The sequence below is a fragment of the Perca flavescens genome, chromosome 16 (assembly GCF_004354835.1).
Source record: "Perca flavescens isolate YP-PL-M2 chromosome 16, PFLA_1.0, whole genome shotgun sequence".
NCBI classification, from domain to species: domain Eukaryota; kingdom Metazoa; phylum Chordata; class Actinopteri; order Perciformes; family Percidae; genus Perca; species Perca flavescens.
Genome location: NC_041346.1, coordinates 11,545,184 through 11,565,839, shown reverse-complemented (window position 1 = coordinate 11,565,839; position 20,656 = coordinate 11,545,184). Strand labels below are relative to the sequence as shown.

Below are 20,656 nucleotides of genomic sequence, written 5' to 3'. Positions count from 1 at the left end.
GCAGAAAATGCAATGCGTCCTCCAGTTTTTATACATACCGTAGGCTGGAGAGCACATTGCTGTTGTCCACTGCTTTGAATTAAGTTTGGATTAAAGACAACAGAAGCAACAGGAGACAAATCACACAGAATCCGCTGGTATGTTTTGTCTAGGATCAACACATCCTGCTTCCAGGCAGTAAGAAGCCCTTTTCCCACAACTCACACTGCAACTGACGGCTGAGTTAGTGTGCTACTGTGCTATAATGTAAAAGACCGCACTGCCTCTGTTTATTACACGCCACTGAAGAGGCCAGGGGTCTCATTTATAAACGTGGCGTACGCACAAAACGGGGCTGAAAATGTGCGTACTATATTTAATCGGCGCTGTCTCACCGTCACATTGTCCGATACGGAGCGCGGGAGGAGGAGATGGCCCAACTGCATGGAATACAGGATATCATCAAATACCCTACCATTAGATAATGGCAGAACACAGTGTAAATAACTAAATATCTGTCTTTAAAACTGTGCATATATCATCAAACGTCAAAGTCTGGAAATACAGCCGTTAAGCTCTCGCGCAATCGTTACGCTCTATGTCCTCGTTATCGGTCCGAACTTTAATACCATTAGTGACAAAACCTGCATGAAGAAAAGTGTGTTTGCCTATTACACTTTCTTTCGTCTTCAAATTGTATCTCGGGGTGGGGGATACCACTAGTTGATGCTGTGATTTTAGCAAGGTGTTAACAATCACAAATTGTTGTAGGCTAAACATATAAATACAGCAGTGAACCAGTGCATAATGCTGCATGATGGCACTGCTGGCCCTGCAGGAGGACAGCAATGGAAGAATCAGGAGAAAAAGAGACTTCAGGGACCATGACGATGACTGGCTCATATGCCGATTTAAATTCCCTAATATAGCTGTAATAGTAATATAGCTGCGCTCTTGGATCTCTGTACTGAATTGGGTCCAGTAGACAGGGCAACGCGCCGGAACCGTGCCATCCCGGTCCAAATACAGGTCCTCGCCACTCTGGGTGAAACCGGCTGTTTTCAGAGGGAAATGTCAGACAGCTAAGTGTTTTTTTTAAATAAATATTATATATAATCTTCAACTTCATCACTAAGGCTTGTTTGGAAATAATATATAGTTCTGTTAAATCTTATTATATACGTCTGGTATATCGAAGCTGTCCCCGAGTGCCGTAATGCCTGCTGTTTTGGAAGATTTTATTAATAAAGGTAGTTTATAGATCCGGTTTCCCTACACTGTGCGACAACAGGCCGAAATTATAATTCAATTGGCAGCAATTCCCGAGCGTCTGAGAGTTTTTTTTTTTTGTTTGTTTGTGTTCTCTGCCAGTCGTCATGATTCGGCATGTTTCGGTGTAACGAAGAACAGCTGCCAGGGTCATTAACATACTGATCAGCATTCACGAGGTGCTTTGAATTGACTATTTATGGTTAAAAATGGGCGTGTACAGGGCGGGATAAGAGGTTGATCCATGTACGCGCACTTGTAGTCAATCTGTGATTTAAAAAGGGAACATTGCTTATAGGTGTGCGTACACACGGTTTTATAAATCTCACTTTTTTCCGGCATACGCCAATTTGGGCTTTTGGGCGTACGTACACTTATGGTAAGGATCCTACGCACAGTTTTATAAATGAGACCCCTGGAGAGTTGCAAAGTGGGAAACCTATCTGGACTCAATGCAATAACACTGTCAGCTAGTGTTAATTTCGTCAGACGAGACGAGACTTAATATGTTTGTCAACGACCTTTTTTTCCATGACTAAGACGAGACGATGATGAGACTGCGCCAATGTCCAAAAAGGCTGACTAAGACTAAATTAACATGCATTATTGTTGACAAAAAAAGACAAGACTAAAATGTTTTGCATAAAATAAAAACTAAGATAAAATCTCTCTCTTCATTTTCGTTTCGTACAATCGTCTCTACTTTTCCATCATGAGATAGAATATTCAGCTGTTACTAGGGTTGGGTACTGCCTGCAGTCGGACTCAAATGACCCATCTGATTGGTAGAGTGCTAACCCGGAAACCGGGAGCGGGATGAGCGTGACTAGAGTCTCTCAAATTCTGACGAAAATCTTTTAAACTGACCTTTGTCGATCTGAAATGAAGACAGATTCAGCAACTGCATGGCTTAGTTCTCGCTTAAAATGTTTTCAGAAACACGTTTTGGTGAACTATTTTAGAACAATATGAGATTGTATTCTGAACAAGCCGCCATGACAGTCTGTCTTTGAATTTCTGAGAAAACAGACCCACGTGACACGTTCGTCCAATCAGCTGTCGGTTTTCATTTTTTGGGCAACAATACAGATTAGCGCGGCCTGCTGTTATGGAGACGTATTACCTGTCGTCTCTTCGGTGTGTTCTGAGGCATTTTTTTGACCAACTTGGGGAGACTGATCAGTCCAACTACCTTTTCTGCCGACGGTTGGCTGTCTGGTTGGTGTGTAAGCAGCTAAGGGGACAGGGCTGGCTGTGATGATGTATTTGAGGCTTCCAGTCGTGCTAGGCAGACACTGTGCTTGTGCTGGATGATGCAGCCTCACAGATAGACCCAACAACAGATTCATTGTTCTGATGCTGCTGATGGCGTTAAATGTTGCATTCACTGCTAAAGAGATAGAGTACTAGATATACACAGTAGGGGTAGCTTGTAAGATAGAGATAAATAAATAAATAAATAGAGATAACTTGATATATACTATAGATAGCATGAGATATAGATAGATAGATAGATAGATAGACTGATAGATAGATAGATAGATAGATAGATAGATAGATAGATAGATAGATAGATAATATGTCTTTCTTACCCAACACTACCACCACGGTTTTCAGCAGAGACATCATGGTATCTCTGTTGCGTCGTGGTCCAGAGCTGTGCCGCGACATCCTCATGGTCCTCTGTCGCACATAGACAAAGATGTGGGCATATAGCGTCACCATGACAACAAAAGTCACTAGGTTAAACACCGCCCAGAAGATCAGGTAGGAGTCGCTGTAAAGCGGCGCCATGTTGGAGCAAGACTTAATACTACAGATACAGTTCCAGCCCACGCTGGGGATGGCCCCCATGACAATGGACAAGGTCCAGATTATGACAATCACCACCACCACACGGCGGTTACTCATGCGCGTGTGTAGCTGCATGCGGAACACGGTGATGTGGCGCTCGATGGCGATGGCGAGCAGGTTGGCCACAGACGCCGTCAGGCTGGTATCGATCAAGCCCTGGCGCAGCAGCCACGTGGAAACAGTCAGACGCCTCGTGTTGGGCCCCGTGTTGAACATCAAGTAGAAGTAGGCCAGTCCAGCGAAGAAGTCAGCAGCTGCCAGGTTGGCCATCAGGTAGTAGATGGGGAAGTGGAATCTCCTGTTTACGTAGATGGCGACCATCACCAGAAGGTTGGCGAGCATGATGAAGATGCACACGGTGATGCCCAGGCCCATCACCAGCCTGCTCACGGTGTTCCAGTCAGTAGCAAGGTACTTGCCACTGCGGTTGTAGAAGAAGGCGATGGTCTCGTTGTAGTAACACTGTTCCTCATCCATGGTGGCAGCGGTGCTTTCTGAAAGGAGAAAATATTCAAAATGTAAAGAACAATTGAGCGATTTTTGTGAAGGTTGTTACACTTTTCATTGGAAAGGTGATGCTCTAAGCAGCAGCGTTCCCCCTGTAATCTGATGGTATATGTAAACATACATATGGGGCCATTATATGCCTAAAAGCATACTTTAACTATCATTTAAAGAATGATAAATGTTTTGTTGTTTGTTTTTTTCAATAACAGTATTTAATTATGTATTTAGATGGATTTTGGACACCAAAATAAAATCTGTGTACACTAAACAGATAGGCCTCTGCGCTCATTTTTCTTAGCACATGTTCAATTTCTATGCTTCTGTCAAGAATGAGTTAAACTATGCTTTCTGGAAAAATGCATATATCCCTATTTCATAACACTCAACACAAAGCAGCGCTTTAGGAAACCTATGGATTTAAGCCGATTCCTGAAACATGGAAAAACAAAAATCCCCTTTGGATTAGACTCAACATGATTAGTAGTCATGTGTGTGTGTGTGTGTGTGTGTCTGTCTGTCTGTCTGTGTGTGTTTGCTGTATGAATATACCCCAGTGTGATATGAAGCTGAAACATGTTTTTTTTTCATCTGTTGAAGTTTTACCGGTGTTCCAGCTTTAAAAAAGAAAAAGAAAAAGAAAAGTGCATCAGAGTAAACTGAGAAAACTAAGCAGCAACAGCAGCACACACATAAACAATACTCACGGGAACATGTGTGTGCATGCGCGTGTGTGTGTGTGTGTGTGTGTGTGTGTGTGTGTGTGTGTGTGTGTGTGTGTAATAAGCACAAGTCCCACACAGATGCTGGCTGTGTGTGTGTAAGTAAGTAAGACAGAGACAAAGAGAGAGAAGAGGGTAGGGGACGAGGAGTATTAGGAGTTCTGCATCAAAGGCCAGTGTTTTTGTGGAAATCCTTCTCTTTGTTTACTTTCTAACATGACCGTCCAAATCCTCTAAGACCTCTTTTCTCCCTGCAGTGACACAGCAAAAAAACTGAACTGCAAACATGAAGGGTTTTTTTATCCCTCTTGGACTAATTTACAATGTTGGAAAAACTATCACAACCTTTACATCTCAAAAATCCACATGAAAAATAAGGGATACTCCTGGGAAATGAGGCAGTGTTGAAAGCTATGAAAGCTAAAGTTTGCCAAAAATATTTTCTAACTCCTGCACCCTCGACCCCTGAGCAGCTCTAAATCTCAAATGGTAATATACTGTTTTGACGGCCATGATATACAAGACATGTTACATACTTTAATTGGTTAGTTTTTCCGGTAGCAATAACCCATAATTTAGTTCCTGACTGTGCTTTTGTTCCATAGAGCCCCATGCTATAAATTCTAAATTTAGCCAATTTTTTTAACCAGACTCCCAGCTAAAAGCAATGTTGTCCATCAAATATACAGTAGACTGGCTCAGAATGTTGGCAGTGCATCAACATCTTTATATTCCTTAGCCAAAACAGGTGTATATTAGGCATGGCAGGGCACCAATAACCGTATAAAGGAAGTCCTAATCAATTGAATAAACAAATTTCTGGGTTCTGTTTATATGTCCAATTTCCTGAGGCGGGCCGATAAGGGACTCCATCTGCGGCCATGTTTGCTTGGAGTGGCTGTAAAATGTTTGTTCTTTTCATTCACTGAAATAGCAACGGCCCATTCTATTAGCTGTAATTATTGCTCATACTGTACAGCTCCAGACAAGCCGGATGTATCTGCTGAATTTCTGCATGTTGATTTCTTAGGGGAAAAGTCAAAAAGTAAACACAGGCCAGATACCATAATAGGGCCACGTTTTTTTTATTATTATGTGGTTTTGTCACGGTTGCAGAACAGGCAGCAGGAGAAGAACCCAGTTCAAATAATTGTATAAGCAAAAGGCTATCAAAAAACAGGCACAGCCGGTAACAAACAAAACTCCAAACATCAACAAAGGTAACAAGTAGAAAATAAAAATAAAAAAAATGACAAGGAAAAACCTAGGCAGACTGAACACTCCAGGAAACAGGCTGGTACTTAAGACCCTGGAGCGACGACAAACTGACGACAGACAAAGCGAGCACGCAGACTAAATACACAAGGTAACGGGGAACAGGTGACACGAGGGCTGATGAACAGGGGAAACTCATCAGGGCAGGACAGACGCCTCACAAAAGACGGGAAAACACACAAGGCAGCAACTGAAGTATCAGAAAGGAGGTGGGCCTACAAAAACAAAACAGGCAGTAATGACTGTTAACTGGAAACATAACTTAATCAACAGCCGGGATGTGTCAGTTTTTACTGTATGTTTTGATGAATGACTAATGTTTGCACTAGGAACATAGAAATCTAGTCATTATTTTTCATACAGGACCACACAAAACCATTTATGCTCACTTAAAGAAGTTTCCCAGTTTTTCAAGAGTGTCTTAAAACCGCAGTCAAGTACTCATATGTACTCCGAAAAAACATTTTTGTGTGCTGTAATTATTCCTGCTGTCCATTCCTTATTAGCCAACAATGGGAAGGACAAAATCCACAGTCCTATTTAAAAGTTTGTCTGCAGTTAATATGAGGCTTCAGCAATTTCTGAATCAGGTGAATATGCTCCTTATTTACAGTCCTTTATTGTTAACTTTCCGCTTTGTGGTACTATCTGAAAACCACAGCTCATCATAGGAACGCTATCCGGGAAAACAAACAAAAGAGGGAATGTTTCTTCTCTACGGGTTTAAAGCCTGACATCCAGTGCTTCCTTATCCTGGTCCTACCAGACTCTCGTACGTTAAATTTCTTGAAGGCGGGTGCTCTGTTGAAGTTTAAAACTATTGGATCTGCCCAGAGCCACTCTGGATCTGCCATAACCAATCACTAACGTTTGGTCATGACCGATGTCATGCGCATGTGCAACAAGAGTGGAGACCGTCATGGCTTATATTTAGCATTAGCATCGCTAGAGTTAGCCTTAGCTAACTCCTTCACCACTAACGGAGCGAACTGGAAAATCTAACTTTTCCCAAACCCCGTGGGGAGGAGGGCCACAACATCACGGCCACCAACAAAACTCAGCAAAGACTGTTCTTGCTCGGGCTTTAACTTCTGGATATTCTGCAGCTTTGCCACAACAGACCGAATGGCTTCGCTCGCATCTTTCTAGGGCACGTCCTCAACGTCATCGTTCTCTGCCACTCCCTCTGTTGGCTGATTGGATCGCCAAATATTTGGACGGAGAAAACCCAGGACTGAAGGGAAATGAAAATTGAGCCGAAATACGTAGGAGGGCGCAGCCAGGCTAGTGCCTCCTCCCCTTCCGTTATCTATTTAGCAAAAGCACCGTTGCTGCATTGGTAGCTTAGCACCATCTAAGATGATTGTCATTGGTTACACATACAACCCAGAGCATTTCTTTTCCCCCCTATACCAGAATGTTAACTCGTGCAGCCAGACCATACTCCAGCGCTGACACAGTGTGGATATTTTAATGGCCAGTATGAACAGGAGGAATGATTACAGCAGGCAAAAGCTGTTCTAACGTACATATGGGCACATGAGTATTGTTTGTAGACAGACTTGAAAAAAATGTGAACGTATCCTTTAAGAAAACTGCTTTTACCATTTATCAGATAATACATTAAAAGAAATTCATCTTTATGCAGATCGTTTGCCTTCATATGCATAAAGTTTGTCAAGACCGGGTTGAAAAGCGGCAAGGGTCAATGTTCAAGAAATGAACTGCTACATTTGTGATGGTGCACATAAAACAGCCTTTTTTCTGTCTGTTATGGGTTTGTTGTTTCCCTTTGGTGTCTGTAGTGATTTTCTAATTTCAGAAATGAAATTATCAAACACGCACGTAATTATGAGGTTTGTAATTACTTCTCTCCAGAGAAAGCCAACCATTCAGAAGCAGCGAAAGCAGCCGCTGAGTGACAGCAGCAACACTAACGCAGGATAGATCCTCAGCGAGGGAGTCTATGACAATAACCACCGCAGATGAAAGCCCATTTATTCTGCTTGTCAGCTGCGGTTTATGGCCATTAAACGTCTGGAGGGAGCAGTCATTGGGGCATTAGATGCCTGAGGGCAGTCGTCAGTACTAGAAAGTAGAGGAAGTGTCAGTGGCCTCTCAGTACACATTCCCAACACTTTCATCAGAGCCTTGGAGCCTGCAGAGAAAGATCCTGTCATTGTGTGTGTGTGTGTGTGTGTGTGTGTGCGTGTGTGTGCGTGTGTGTGCGCAACAGCCGGTGGGTGGGTCTGGTAAAAGAGAGCAAGAAAGAGGACACAGAAAGAGGGGATTTTTTAAATCTGTGTTCCTGCACCTGGGTGTGTACATGTGCACTATAACAGAGAAAGAGAAAGTCTTAATGACTAAGTCATTGAAGCATTTTGGTGTCTGTGTGTGAGCAGGAGAGGAAAGTTCGGGAGTGTGTGTGTACAATGTGTTGAACCCCGGGTGTTAAAGACAGAGAACAAAATGCTCGCTGTGCTTGAGTGTAAAGGCACTCTCTCCATGCTCGTTAGTGTGTGTGTGTGTGTGTGTGTGTGTGTGTGTGTGTGTGTGTGTGTGTGTGTGTCCAACAGGCTATGAAAGGACCACCCTGGAATCCATACAAGTGAGGTCATAACTCAAGCATCAGCACCAGGGATGCATCCACATATTCATAACATACGCCTAATTCACACACACACACACACACACACACACACACACACACACACACACACACACAATTATCAATGTCTCTCTTTCTCTCTTTTACTGTTACAATTGTACACACTTTGTCTTTTGTTTGCAAATGAGCAATCTGACACACCAGCTTTAAATCTACTACTTAATAAATATTGAATACCGGTTTGGTTTTCATCTTTTTATGTTTTCATGACACTTCCCTACAGAAATAGATATTTCACTCAACAACAAGACCAAAAGTGCCACTTCCAGCTGCTGGCAACACTGCAAAGCTCATTACAACTCACAATATGCATGTTGAAATCGGCAAATCTTGAAGATGGGGTTGAAGATAAAATAATGGACTCATTGAAACCAAAAGGTTTATAGAACTCTTTAAAATAGATTACGAGGCATCTTGAGTGCAAACTTGACCTTTTGAGTTTGGGAGAGCTGGAGTGCAATAAAAGATCTCCTTCGTATCATGGCAGTTTAGGTTTTTCGGTTATTTTTTGTGTACATGTGGAAAGTTTGGCCCAACAGTGGTGCCAAGGGGCCCGCAAATATATGAATATGAAATCTGATGGCATCATGGAATATCTCGTTAAAACCTGGGAACCTGGCCTGAAGTTTTGTTTCTTTTGACAAAAGAGGTGGCTAGACAGATGTAGCCCTCTAGGGGAAATGAATAGAGCAAAGTAATGTAACATTATAGACTGTTGGAGTGGATGAATAGGTTAATAAATGTCTGACTTTAAAACGAGAGATAGCTGTTAGACATTGGCTTATTTTAACCATGACCACAGTCGTTCCCTGAACGTAACCACATGGTTATTAATGTAACCATGAAGCACAAATGTCCCCTAACCTTAACGAAGAAATAAATCTAACCCAAGCCACGATGTTTCCCTAACCTTAACAAAGTACTTATTTCAACCCAAACCTAACCAAGTCGTGTTTGTGCCGAGTCCTAACCAAACTTTGACCATAGTGCTGCAACTCAAACATGATGTCATACTGCCGATAAGGGCGTCAAAAAATGCTTCTGTCTGTTGCTTCTGTGTGACTCTGTAAATTACAGTGTGGTCTAGACCTACTCTATGTGTAAAGTGTCCCGAGATAGCTTCTGTTTTGATTTGTAAAATAAAATTGAAATGATTCCAGCCCGGTCTCATGGCAGTTCGTGATATGGTTACGTTATTGAATCTATTAAGTCGTGGACAGGACACGTAAATGTTGTTTTTTCCGTGCGGCAATTACGAATTTTAAAGCAATGTATTTCAATGGGAAGCATATTTCGTGATCACAGAACGATGATGGTAGTGAGTAGTATTGATAAGGCGAAAGTCCGCGCAGGGAGATTGGTCGGGGTGGTGGATGGGTCAAACAACACAGGGCTTTCACCCGGGAATCACGTCCCGCGTGTTGCAGTTCCTTTCCTCGTTATTCTCTTCCTAACCACAACCATCCCTCTGATGTCGGCGGGTCCCACGTGTGACGGTTCCTTTCCCCGTTCTTTTCCTAACCACAACCGTCCCGTTATTGTGGCGTTTCATTTCCCCGTTGTTGGGTGCCCCTGCGCCCGGGGATCACGTCCCGCGAGTGGCGGCCCGTCCTGTTGTTGTGGCCGGCGTGTGGCGCCTCATTTCCTCATTTCATGTCTCCCAGAGCAGGTTCAAAAATCGTGACCTGTACGCGTTCAAAATTTGTGGCGTGTACATGAAATAAACGTCAAAATCGTGACCTGTACACAAATTAATAAATCAAAATAACGTGACTATTTCACGACCTGGCGTGAGACCGGGTTGGTCATTCTAGAGGGCAGTTACAAATTACTTATTTTGTGCTTTAATTCAGAGGACTTGTTGCAACATCCATTGTTGACCGAGCCTCAATCTAAGATCAACAGTGGGCCGTGCCCTATCACTCCAACTATTTAATCATGGTTGAGTCTATTACTCTTACGTATTATTGCAAACAATATTATCAGCATTTTCAATTGTATCTATTTTTCTTGTCATTTTGTTTATACTTCCTGCCATGTTAAAATATATATATATGTTCAGTCATATATATTTTTAGGAAAAATATGTTTTAAGAGTGAATGTACTGTAGGTCTGAATGTCCGGTGTGATATTCCGATGTAGAGATTTTGAGATATTGCTAACATCTGTCTGCAATAGAGAGCCAAAGTCACGCCCCTTCCGGTGGACCTCATGGGACCTTAAATCAGAAAAAATATGAACGGTAGTGAACGGCGAGAAGCAAATTATTTTTTGATCCTGTTTGAATTGAGCCATGGATTACAAATATGATGTTCACCAATTTAAAAGATAATTTTTCAACCAAAGAAAGTCTCAGTTAGCCGTAGGTTTGTCATATGACCACTTAGTTTTGTGTGAAACCGCTCAGTGAACTACATCTCCCGTCTCACACAATCTACCTCACCTAGCTTGATGCTCGGCTTGCTAGCTAGCTTAGCTCTGTTAAACAACACATGTAACGTTATCGTAACTGTTTAAGATAACTGTTTTATCCGTTGAAGTGTTTTCAGCAGAGAAGCAAAAGAACGAGCGAGATCCTCTGCTCATTTGAGTAACGTTACATCCCCGGTACGATACACAGAGACATCGTAGCTTCCGCGAGACGTCATCCATGAGACATTGAAGTGTGTAGTCTTTCTAATTACGTATTTTCACAGTCTTATACTACAACAGTTTAACAATAAACTGAGACTTTCTTTGGTTGAAAAATAATGTTTTAAATTGACGAACATCATATTTGTAATCCATGGCTCAATTCAAACGGGATCAAAAAATAATTATTATCTCTCCATTGACTCTCGTTCATATTTTTTCCGAATTAAGGTCCCATGGACCGGAAGTAGAAGGTCGGGACTTCGGCTCTCTATATATTGATCATCCAGAATTGCTGTATCATGACATTATCGGTATCATGAGCAATGTATTGTGTGTCATATCGTGTGGTAGCCTGTGATTCCAAACTGTGTAACGATACACACAAACCGCGTTTCTAAAAGTCTTCAACCTGTCCAGAGTTTTCCAAAAGCTTGGGTTACAGTGACCTAAAATGACGTTTGTGTGTGGATGAAAGGCCACATAAAAAAAAAAAAGCTTTTAAAGTTTTTAAAAATACCCGTCTACTTGTGGACTAGTTTGAGTCATCGTTGGTCTAACACATACTGAGATAAACTGGCTGGATCCAGTCAGAAATTGAATAAACTTCAGACAGTAACAAAACCCAAGTCTCTCAACAATCCATCATCCAACCTTCTGGTTTGCTATTGTTAAAGCCGTCCTGAGAGGAATACCAGCTATAAGGGGGAACACTACTGGATTCCACGTTTGACATGTTATTCCTATGCAGACAAAGTTTAGTCTGTATTAGAGAACATTTACGAGTGTGTCAGACTACCAAACTGATGTAGAGTTTCACAGGGAAACGTGATGATTTTCCTCTGGCTTTGGACCTGAGAAAAATGTAATCATATGAAGCTGATTGGGATGTTAAAGTTCAGACAAATACGCTAATGTTTCATAACCCCGAAATGTGTGCAGTTCATCAGCATTGCATCTCATGGTAAAACGGTTGGCTCTGTGGTTTCTAGCGCTGGAGGAATTTTTCATTTTCATAAAAAAGTCAGTTATTACAGCTGTGCATAAATTATCATACTGAATAATGATTCCAGTGTACACATCTGGGCCATGATCATGATTTTTAAAGATGTTCAACTATTTTTAGGGCATAAAATAAATCACAAATTGCAGAGGTCAGCTGTGCAGCGCTTCTCAAACCAGACTTTGATGTGAAGGAGTTATGTGTAAGGGAGGAGGTAACATCTGAAAGTGATAGAAAGTCTCTTCACTGAATGCTAGCGGACTGTCTGTAGACTCTGCTTTAGTGTCAAACTGCCTATATTTGCTTTAGGCCCATACCTCAGATTAGTTGGTTAACAATTAGCTTATTTGCCAATAAGTAAGATTAGAAGCATCTGGTGACAAATTCTCATTGTTCATCCATGTGTTTGTATTAACTTTCATCTCAAGAGATTTCACACTTTATATCCACCTGACATCAACGTTTCCCTGCCTGCAAAGTTGCTAAAAAAAACTGGCTACCATCCAGTGAGTTCATATCTTAAACATTCTTCACATGGCGAATTTGAGTGACTGAAATGTCCAGGATGTGATACAGTCCTGAGTCAGGGCTACCTGTTTGTCTGTCAGTGTCAGAGCTACTGCCTCTGATTGGTTTAACAAGTCTGATCTACTTTGCCGAGATGATGTACGAGCTGCGTTCCGTTGCAAACACGGTATAAAGATTTACATCCCGAATGTAAGATAAGATACACCTTTATTGATACACAGCGGGGAAAGTTGGTTGTTGCAGCAGTACAATAGAAACAACAGAAAGAAATACAGATAAGTAGGCTATAGAAAGTAATACAAAATACCAGGTACAAAAACTAAAATATAGAATAAAAATAAAAACTATACAAGACTAGTAGGAGACAAATTACATGATAAAGTGAGAGTGGTGCGATTAATAGCAGCAGTCAACAGGTTTACTTAAACAGTGTCAACTATAGAGTAGTCTATATCCTTCGATGTTCCACTTCCGGGATTGCTCAGGTGCCGCAGGAAATTTCGCTGATGTCCATTTCCTTCCGCTTTCTTTGAAAACCTCTTCGTCTTCGTCTGGTTAACTTACGTTCAAGTTTCCCTGATTCACGTGTTGAACGCCAGCTCGAGAAGCCACGAAGTAGCGACGCTGGGAGCAGGGGAATCTATTCAGAGCGCCTTGTTTTATTAATTAAAATAGCGATATTTGGCGCCAGCATATCAATTGTCGTATCACACGAAGGACAACAATGTACTGCTGCATCGATATTTTGTCCCACCCCTAGTACTGCTATGGTTAAGTACTGGAACTCAAGTGTTTGTCTGTATTATTATAAGAGCATAGCAGCAAATGTGAGCCTGATCCACAAATTCTCACTTGGCACTGGCATGGATATTCAATGTATGACAAGTGAAACTGAGAAGACTTATAACTTTCCATACTTCTTCCATCTCTCCTCTTTTTAAAAAAAAAAATTCAATCTGCCTTCACCGATCCTAATTTGCATGTATGTTCCACACATCATTCTATTCCGTTGGCTTTCTTTCTCCTCTCAGCCTCTGCCTGTTCTCCATCAACACCTTCACACTGGCGCTTTCCTCCTTTTTCTTCCTTCTCTTCCTTTTCTCCTCTCACCGTTTCATGTGAAATCCTTGCACCTCACCCCCTCTCAATTATTCTCCAATTTATTTTCCTTTCCTCTCCTCCTTACATTCCCCATTTCCATAGTTGCTCCTCTCTTCCTCGCCTCTCCCTTTTTCCGCCTTTTCCATCTCCTTTCCCCTTAACTCGTTCCACACTTCCTCCTTTCCTCTCTTCCTCTCCTCTTCCCTATAACATCCCTTCTCTTCTCTCCCCCAGCTCATCTTCTATCACCTCTCTTTTCCTCAGCTTTCCTCCTGTCTCCTCCTCTTCACCTCACCACCCCCCCCTCTCCTCTGTGCCAATTTTCCACACAAAGTGCCCATTGTTTCCATACTCCCACCCCAGAAAGAAGAGAAACAGGACTTCTACAACCCAGAATGCACACAAACACTCACTCACACAGACATAGGCCTTCATTCTCTAACTTTCTCTTCTCAACATCATGGGCGAGTGCACACAAACACCCTCACACTCGCACATAGTCTCAAACAGTTGCTGCCGAGCAGCAGAGCTCAGTACAAGGGCTGGATTGAGAGTTGGTGTTGAGTCATGTGTGACTGCCGCCGTGACGGGCTGATTCACGGCTCATCAGTGAATGATACCCCACCAACCACTTGAGCGCTTCCATCTCAGCACACAAAGACCCAAACTGACACATGTTCAGTCATTAAATGTGATGACTAAAAATAGAATAAAATAGAATGTGATTAGTCTTATAAACTCCACCCTATTAGGTCTGATTGGACTAGAATAGAATACTTTTGAATAGAACATTATTAGCAACATGAATAATGCTGCGTTCCAGACACAGTTTTTAGCTCGTAAGTTACGACTTCAAGTCACAACGCGTTCCAGGCAAAGTCACCAACAAACCCTTCTAGCTAGCGGCTACCTAGCGTTGACGTTAGCTATCTAGGTTACTTTACGTTGCCTATTTATGTCTATTTATTTCTACTTATCACTGTTAATAAACGGCGTCTGTACAGCATCAACGGGGGTCGCCATTGTTGTTTATGTGTGTGTGATGTCAAATACTGTAACTGGGAGTACAACGATCTGGTACGAGTTCACGGGTAGTAAGTTACGGGTTTGACTGCCGTTCCAGGGCACTTTCACTGGTAGAAGGTTGTGAAAACATGAGTTACGGGTTGCCTGGAACGCAGCATGAGACCATACTTGACTAGAATAGAATTAAAGAGAACATACCAGAATCTGAAATAGCTATTTGGCATGACTTGACATTAATAGAATAGATTAGAATAGACAGTGTTGTGCCTGAAGGCGTTCATTGAACGATAGTTCATGAACTCGTTCATATTTTGGGCGAACGTGAACTGAACGTACTGTATTACTGCCTGATGAACGTTACTGTGAACTCGTTCATTCTGGTGTCTGTGAACGGCACAGTCTCTCAGTTTAACTTTGTTCAATAGCGTGCCAGATTTTCTATAGAGCCTTCCAGGCGAAAACCCGGCTAAAACACACCGTAAACAGGCCTTAATAAGTAACGGAAAAAACATCCAATCTGGCAACACCAGCCACTAGTGTCGCACCGCTGCATGCGTCATCAAAACAAAAAGCAGCGTGGAGGCGACGAAGCAGCAAGGAGGCGTCGTATGATCATTTAAATGAGTTTTATGACAAGGTCGGTGAGGATGGGAAAAATCTTACATTTCTGTGCAAACATTGCCCACCGGCTTTCAAAAAGAAAATCCGCACTTCAATCACATCCACAGCAAACCTGAAATGGCACATTAAACTGAAGCACCCAGCTAGCCTTTCAATTTTGAAAAATAATAGCTCGCAGCAACATATGGAAAAAAAAAGAACTATGAACTACTTCATTTTTGGAACTGTGAACTTAGTATGAACTGTGAACTGAAGTAGTTCATTTTAAAATTTGTGAACTGAACTTTGAACTAGTTCATGTAGAAAGTGGACTTTCCCAACACTGAGAATAGAATTAGGGGAATCTATCTGTTGTAGAGAAGACACAAAACATAATCAAACTTGACAGCAACTATTTTAAAAAAAAAAATAAAAAAGTGCACTTCCAAGGATGACACTAGGGAAACCACACTACAGGAGACTAAAGAAGCAGCATTTCGTCACACCACCAACAGAAGCTTCTTCTGGAGCATTTAGTCAGGGATGTGCTCTGACAAAATGATGTTTTATTCCGCAGGGAGAAGGTGTCAACATGCTAAATTACACACAGCTCCATAGAGACAGGCTGAGTGGCTTTCGCAGTGGCTTCTGGTTTTCCAAAGCCACTCAAAGCAATGTTTGATTTCTTAATAACAGCCAATCATAAATAACATCTAAAAGCTTTTTAATTTGGCTATAAATTCTTCCATGGATCATAGCTCGGGAAAGCCTAGTGACAACCAAAATCCAACTCGTGGGTTATTATCTGCGGAGCAGTGTACTTGTATAACACACTCTTTCATTTTGTATATGTCCATCTAATAAGCTTCTTTGCTTCAAGGTCTTTCTGCTATGATCTTTTCCAGATGTTATGCAAAGCAGGTTTATAAGCTAAATGGCAGGAACAGGAAAAAAAATATATAAGCATGAAATTAATCCTTTTAAAGCCCTCAGAAATGCAGTTTAGAGCAGCATGAGCGCACAAATACATGCACACCACTTTCACACCCAAACTAACACACAGTACACACTGTAATTCCACTCGGCTCCAACATAGGGAAACACTTGACGTCCCTCTGACGCGGAAAGATACAGTATGTGACTTTAATGCACTTACAGATGAGTTGGTTTCATTATTTAACAATGAACGCGTCCAGATCAACAGCCTTAAACCATTATGTGTCAGGTTGCTGTGCAGTTTATTGTTGGGTGTGTTCAGTCATCCCCTAATGAAATCACACTATTGGAGACAGATTTCACAGATTACATCACCGTCGCTCAGATGCAATATGGGATTGCGTCATTGCGGTCTGCAGAGATTTCAGGGGTTTGACTCAAAAGCGTTCGTCAAATTCATCAGTAAAAGGAATGCTCCGGGGCTGTCGCTTGTCAAAATCCCCTAATGTTGCACCACGAAATGAAAACATATGCTTGCATGCATTTTGAATGCACTGAATGTCGATTTAAAAGGGTTGAATAGTACAGTATGCATTACACTGAAAACATATTATTTCATGCAAATACACTTTGAAACAACACAACTGAAAATTGTGAAATACAGTGCAGTCTGTTAAGTATTTGGAAAGTGACATGTTTTGATTCTTTTGGTTCTGTTTCGGCACATTACATTTGCTGACTTTTAGCTTTAAGGTTAAATCCCCAAATTTCCAATTTTAGAACAATGCAACAGGCCCAGTATTTTTCAAACACACAGTCAAGACAACCAAAGAGTTTCTACGGCCAAGCAGTGGAATGTTGTTGACCGGCCAAGCCAGTTACCTGACCTCAGTCCAGCTGTACATGTTTCACTTTCTCAAGACCAGACTCCCTTTTTTTTTGTACTTAGGACAACAGTATTCCAAGTGCTTCACAAAATAATAAAAGAAAAAGAGGGAATAAAAAGAGAAATACGGTGGCTTTTGGAAGTATTCATAACCCCTTCACCTTTAGCAATTATAGATGGATTGACAATGCACACACAATAACCCAGCATGACAAAGCGAAAACATTTGGCAGCATTAGGGAGGTGAGACTCTACAAGCTTTGTGCATTCAAGCGGTTTCTCCCATTCTTGCTGGCAAATCCTTTCATTTCTCTCCACAAATGTTGTATGGTGTTCAGGTCCAGGCTTTCAATGGCTGAGCCATTCAGTAACATTCAGAGAGTTTATCCTGAAGCCACTCCAACATTGGCATCGCTGTATGCTTCAGGTTTTTTGTCGTGCTGAAAGGTGAACAGGCTGCAGGTTGTGTGCACTCCGGAGCAGGTTTACTTCAAGGACCTCGGAGTATTTGGCTGCATTTTGTCTCACCAGATGGAGAAAAATCTTATTCAATACTAGAGATTCATTTATTGATTTTTGAAAACATTTGGAGGAACATCGAAACACGTTTTCGTTTTGTCATTATGGGTGTGTGTATGGGTTATGTAATAAAGTCCAAATTAAATCTGCAGCAACAATTAAGTGTGATAAAAGTGAATGCTTTCCTAAGCCAATATAAAAAAAACAGGAAAAAAAAACAGCACTAAACAGTCAAATTGCATGTGTCCATATTTACTGAAGGTTTGACAGAAGCAGCACTGCCAAAGACTGTGTGCTTGTGCTCATGTATTATGCCTTTTAAAGGTGTTCCTATTTAGAGGTGGAAATATGGGAGGACGGGATTGAAATGTATCCACTGCGACGTTGTTGACTGGTCGCTGCGCCAGAGGAAACTCCAAAAGTGTCCGAATTTGAACTAATCTGGGAAAACAAGGCGACTTCATCAACAGTCTTCAGTAATAATTAAGACAAAAAAAGGGTTTCTCAGTCAAGAATATTGCGTCAAATCTGAAGATGCACATAAGGTCACTTTACAATAGCTTCACATTCATTACCGCAGCAACACAAGACAGAAGACCAGCAATGCAACAGGCTGTTACTTTTATCTTTCTCTGGAATGCGTACTTGTCCCTACTTCTAACGGCTGTCAGCGGGTCCAGTTTGATTCATGAAGCAGACAATCTAATACTTTTTAAGAACCAGCTAATAAAGGCGTTTTAAAATTTTAAGAAAAAACAGGAATCACACTCTTTTTAAATAAATCAATGATTTATTTGTGGACCTGACAACATTCAGGCTATTTAACTAAGTATTCACTTTACCTGCAGCCTTCCTCCTGTAGGAAGAAAGCACCTCTTTTTTTTCAGTTCTAAAAAGTGTCTTCTCTTCAACAAATATTCCAACTTCCGCCAGCCGAGAATACTCATTTGCACTTCACTCCTTTCTTGAATGCGAAAAATGATTTTATTCCATATAATCAGATGAACTGCGGCAGGGCTCGCTTCTTGCATCTGTATTTCTTTAGTAGCATACTACAATGTTCACCCAATGTGAATAATATAAACACAGTCGACTGAAAGTGGAGAGTCAGCAATGTAATCTCATCGTCACTGTTGACTTCACAGCACTCCGAAGTGCTGCACAGAGCATCACTGTCCAGCGCAAACCTCAGATGAGTCAGCAAGATTCAAGTGAACCTGATTCTTAAGATACAGCTGGGTTTATTAAAAAAAATGATTTCCTCATTCGTGCAGCTTTTGGTTCCTCTTTCAGCCTTTGCCATGACTAACTTGAGACATCCTGTACATGATTTTAACCGATGAGGCTTAATGAGGGTTATAAACACACACACACACACACACACACACGCACACACACACACACACACACACACACACACACACACACAAAAAACATGAGGACTAAAGAGTGACAAGGTGGGGAAATGCATGTGATTCATTTCTGAACACCCCTGTGCAGTAAGGGCCACCGCATGTTTTGTTCGCATGCTGATGCCTCTGCCAATTTCCTCTGAAATTTTGCCATGGCAGCTTGTGCTGTGGAAATGTTGAACACCGCAGCACGCCAAGATCGTGGTGTGACCATCAGCTGATTAGAACGGACCAATATCAACACCCCGAACACTCTATGTCTAACTTGTATGGGAACACATCATGATATGTATGCTTCTCAGTAATAGGTGACAGTTTAGATTTAGAGGTCCACTACAGCACATAACAGTATTTGGTAACAGTATCATTGTTCCATCTCTGGGAATGCCAACGCATGCATGTCAAGATACTATAAGCGTTGCTTACATTTCACAGTGAACACACTTTGTAGTACATGTAACTGGGTGGAGTGCAATGGCAGCTCCAGCAACAATGACAGCACAGACAGCAGTATATGTACCCATTCGTATTTGCAGGCGGTGAGCGTGAGTCTGCGGAGGAAATGGTGCTCAACAGGTATGCCGAGACCTTAAAAACGGACTTGTGAATGCCTCCAAACCTGCGGGCAAGTAGGCATGTGCTTGCCTGCTTTTCTCTCTTCCGTTTTATTTCTTTCTCATCATCTTTTTATTTCCTCAGCCCAGTCTCCGTTTCCCTGACTCGTCTGGATATGATAAAGCCACTGCAGGGCTGTGAGACGTGGTTCCTGCAGGGCATTCAAAGATAACATGACTTTTCACTCATTTTTCTGCACTCAACTCCACTAGCTGTTCTTCTAGGTTGTACAACAGCTCTTCTGTACATTCTCTGCGAATAATTATTGAAATGAAGCAACCCGAGAGGGTTATTTTTATGGAAACGTTAAATATTCACCAGATGTCTCCGATTTTACAGAAATACATGAAATGACCATGACCTCTTCACACCACATTATGTGGTGGTGGCAGGTAATGTGTTAAAATGACGTGCCCGAACAGCGGAAAAAAATGCCAATAGAAAGTCAAATAGCATCTGTTGTCGCGGTGGACACGCGTGTTCCGTGGTCCAACACAGACCTGTCTCAAAGTGTTTTTTTTTTTTTTTTGATGTAGGTGAGTTAAAATAAAGGTATGCCTTTATTGCCATTTCTAAGCATACAGTAAAGCAAAATCTGTCTTCTGCATTTAACCCATACTCTCATTAAAACCATCTCCAGCTGTTTTTGCCCTGGGCGCTGACAGGAGCGCTAACCTGACATACATGTTTTTGGTGGTGGGAGGAAACCGGAACACCCGGAACAAAAACCCACGCCACCCACCCACATGCATGCTCCACACAGTAAGGCCCAGACCGGGGATCAAGCGCAGTACTCAGCACTGCCAACCACTAAAGTCCTTACTAAAGTCACGTCACATAGCCTACTGAACTGAACTACGTGATGTACTTATTTCAACCCAAACTATGTTCTTTTCCTAAACCTAACCAAGTAGGTTTGTTGCCTAAAACCTACATTGTTTCCATGGCACCAGAATGTCATTTTAACAAATTACACGCCACCGCTATTTAATGCGTTGGGGCTCTTTTGAAATATTTCTGTGAGATCAGGTTGGATGTAGCATGTGACAGGGGAAGCAAAAAAAGTTAGAGAACCACTGGAACACATGATAAACAATTCCCATGATGGCTCCCCCACATGTTATCAT

The 20,656-nt window shown here is 41.8% G+C and overlaps 1 protein-coding gene across 2 annotated transcripts in view; it reads right to left on the bottom strand.

Annotated features, from left to right (window-relative positions):
• lpar1 (lysophosphatidic acid receptor 1) overlaps nucleotides 1-20,656 on the bottom strand; it is a 104,393-nt gene that overhangs the window by 19,544 nt on the left and 64,193 nt on the right. For both annotated transcript variants that reach the window (XM_028600838.1, XM_028600837.1), the window contains exon 2: nucleotides 2,841-3,596. In XM_028600838.1, the coding sequence (XP_028456639.1) occupies nucleotides 2,841-3,579 (739 nt within the window). In that variant the 5' untranslated portion in view covers nucleotides 3,580-3,596. The remainder of the gene's footprint in view (nucleotides 1-2,840; nucleotides 3,597-20,656) is intronic.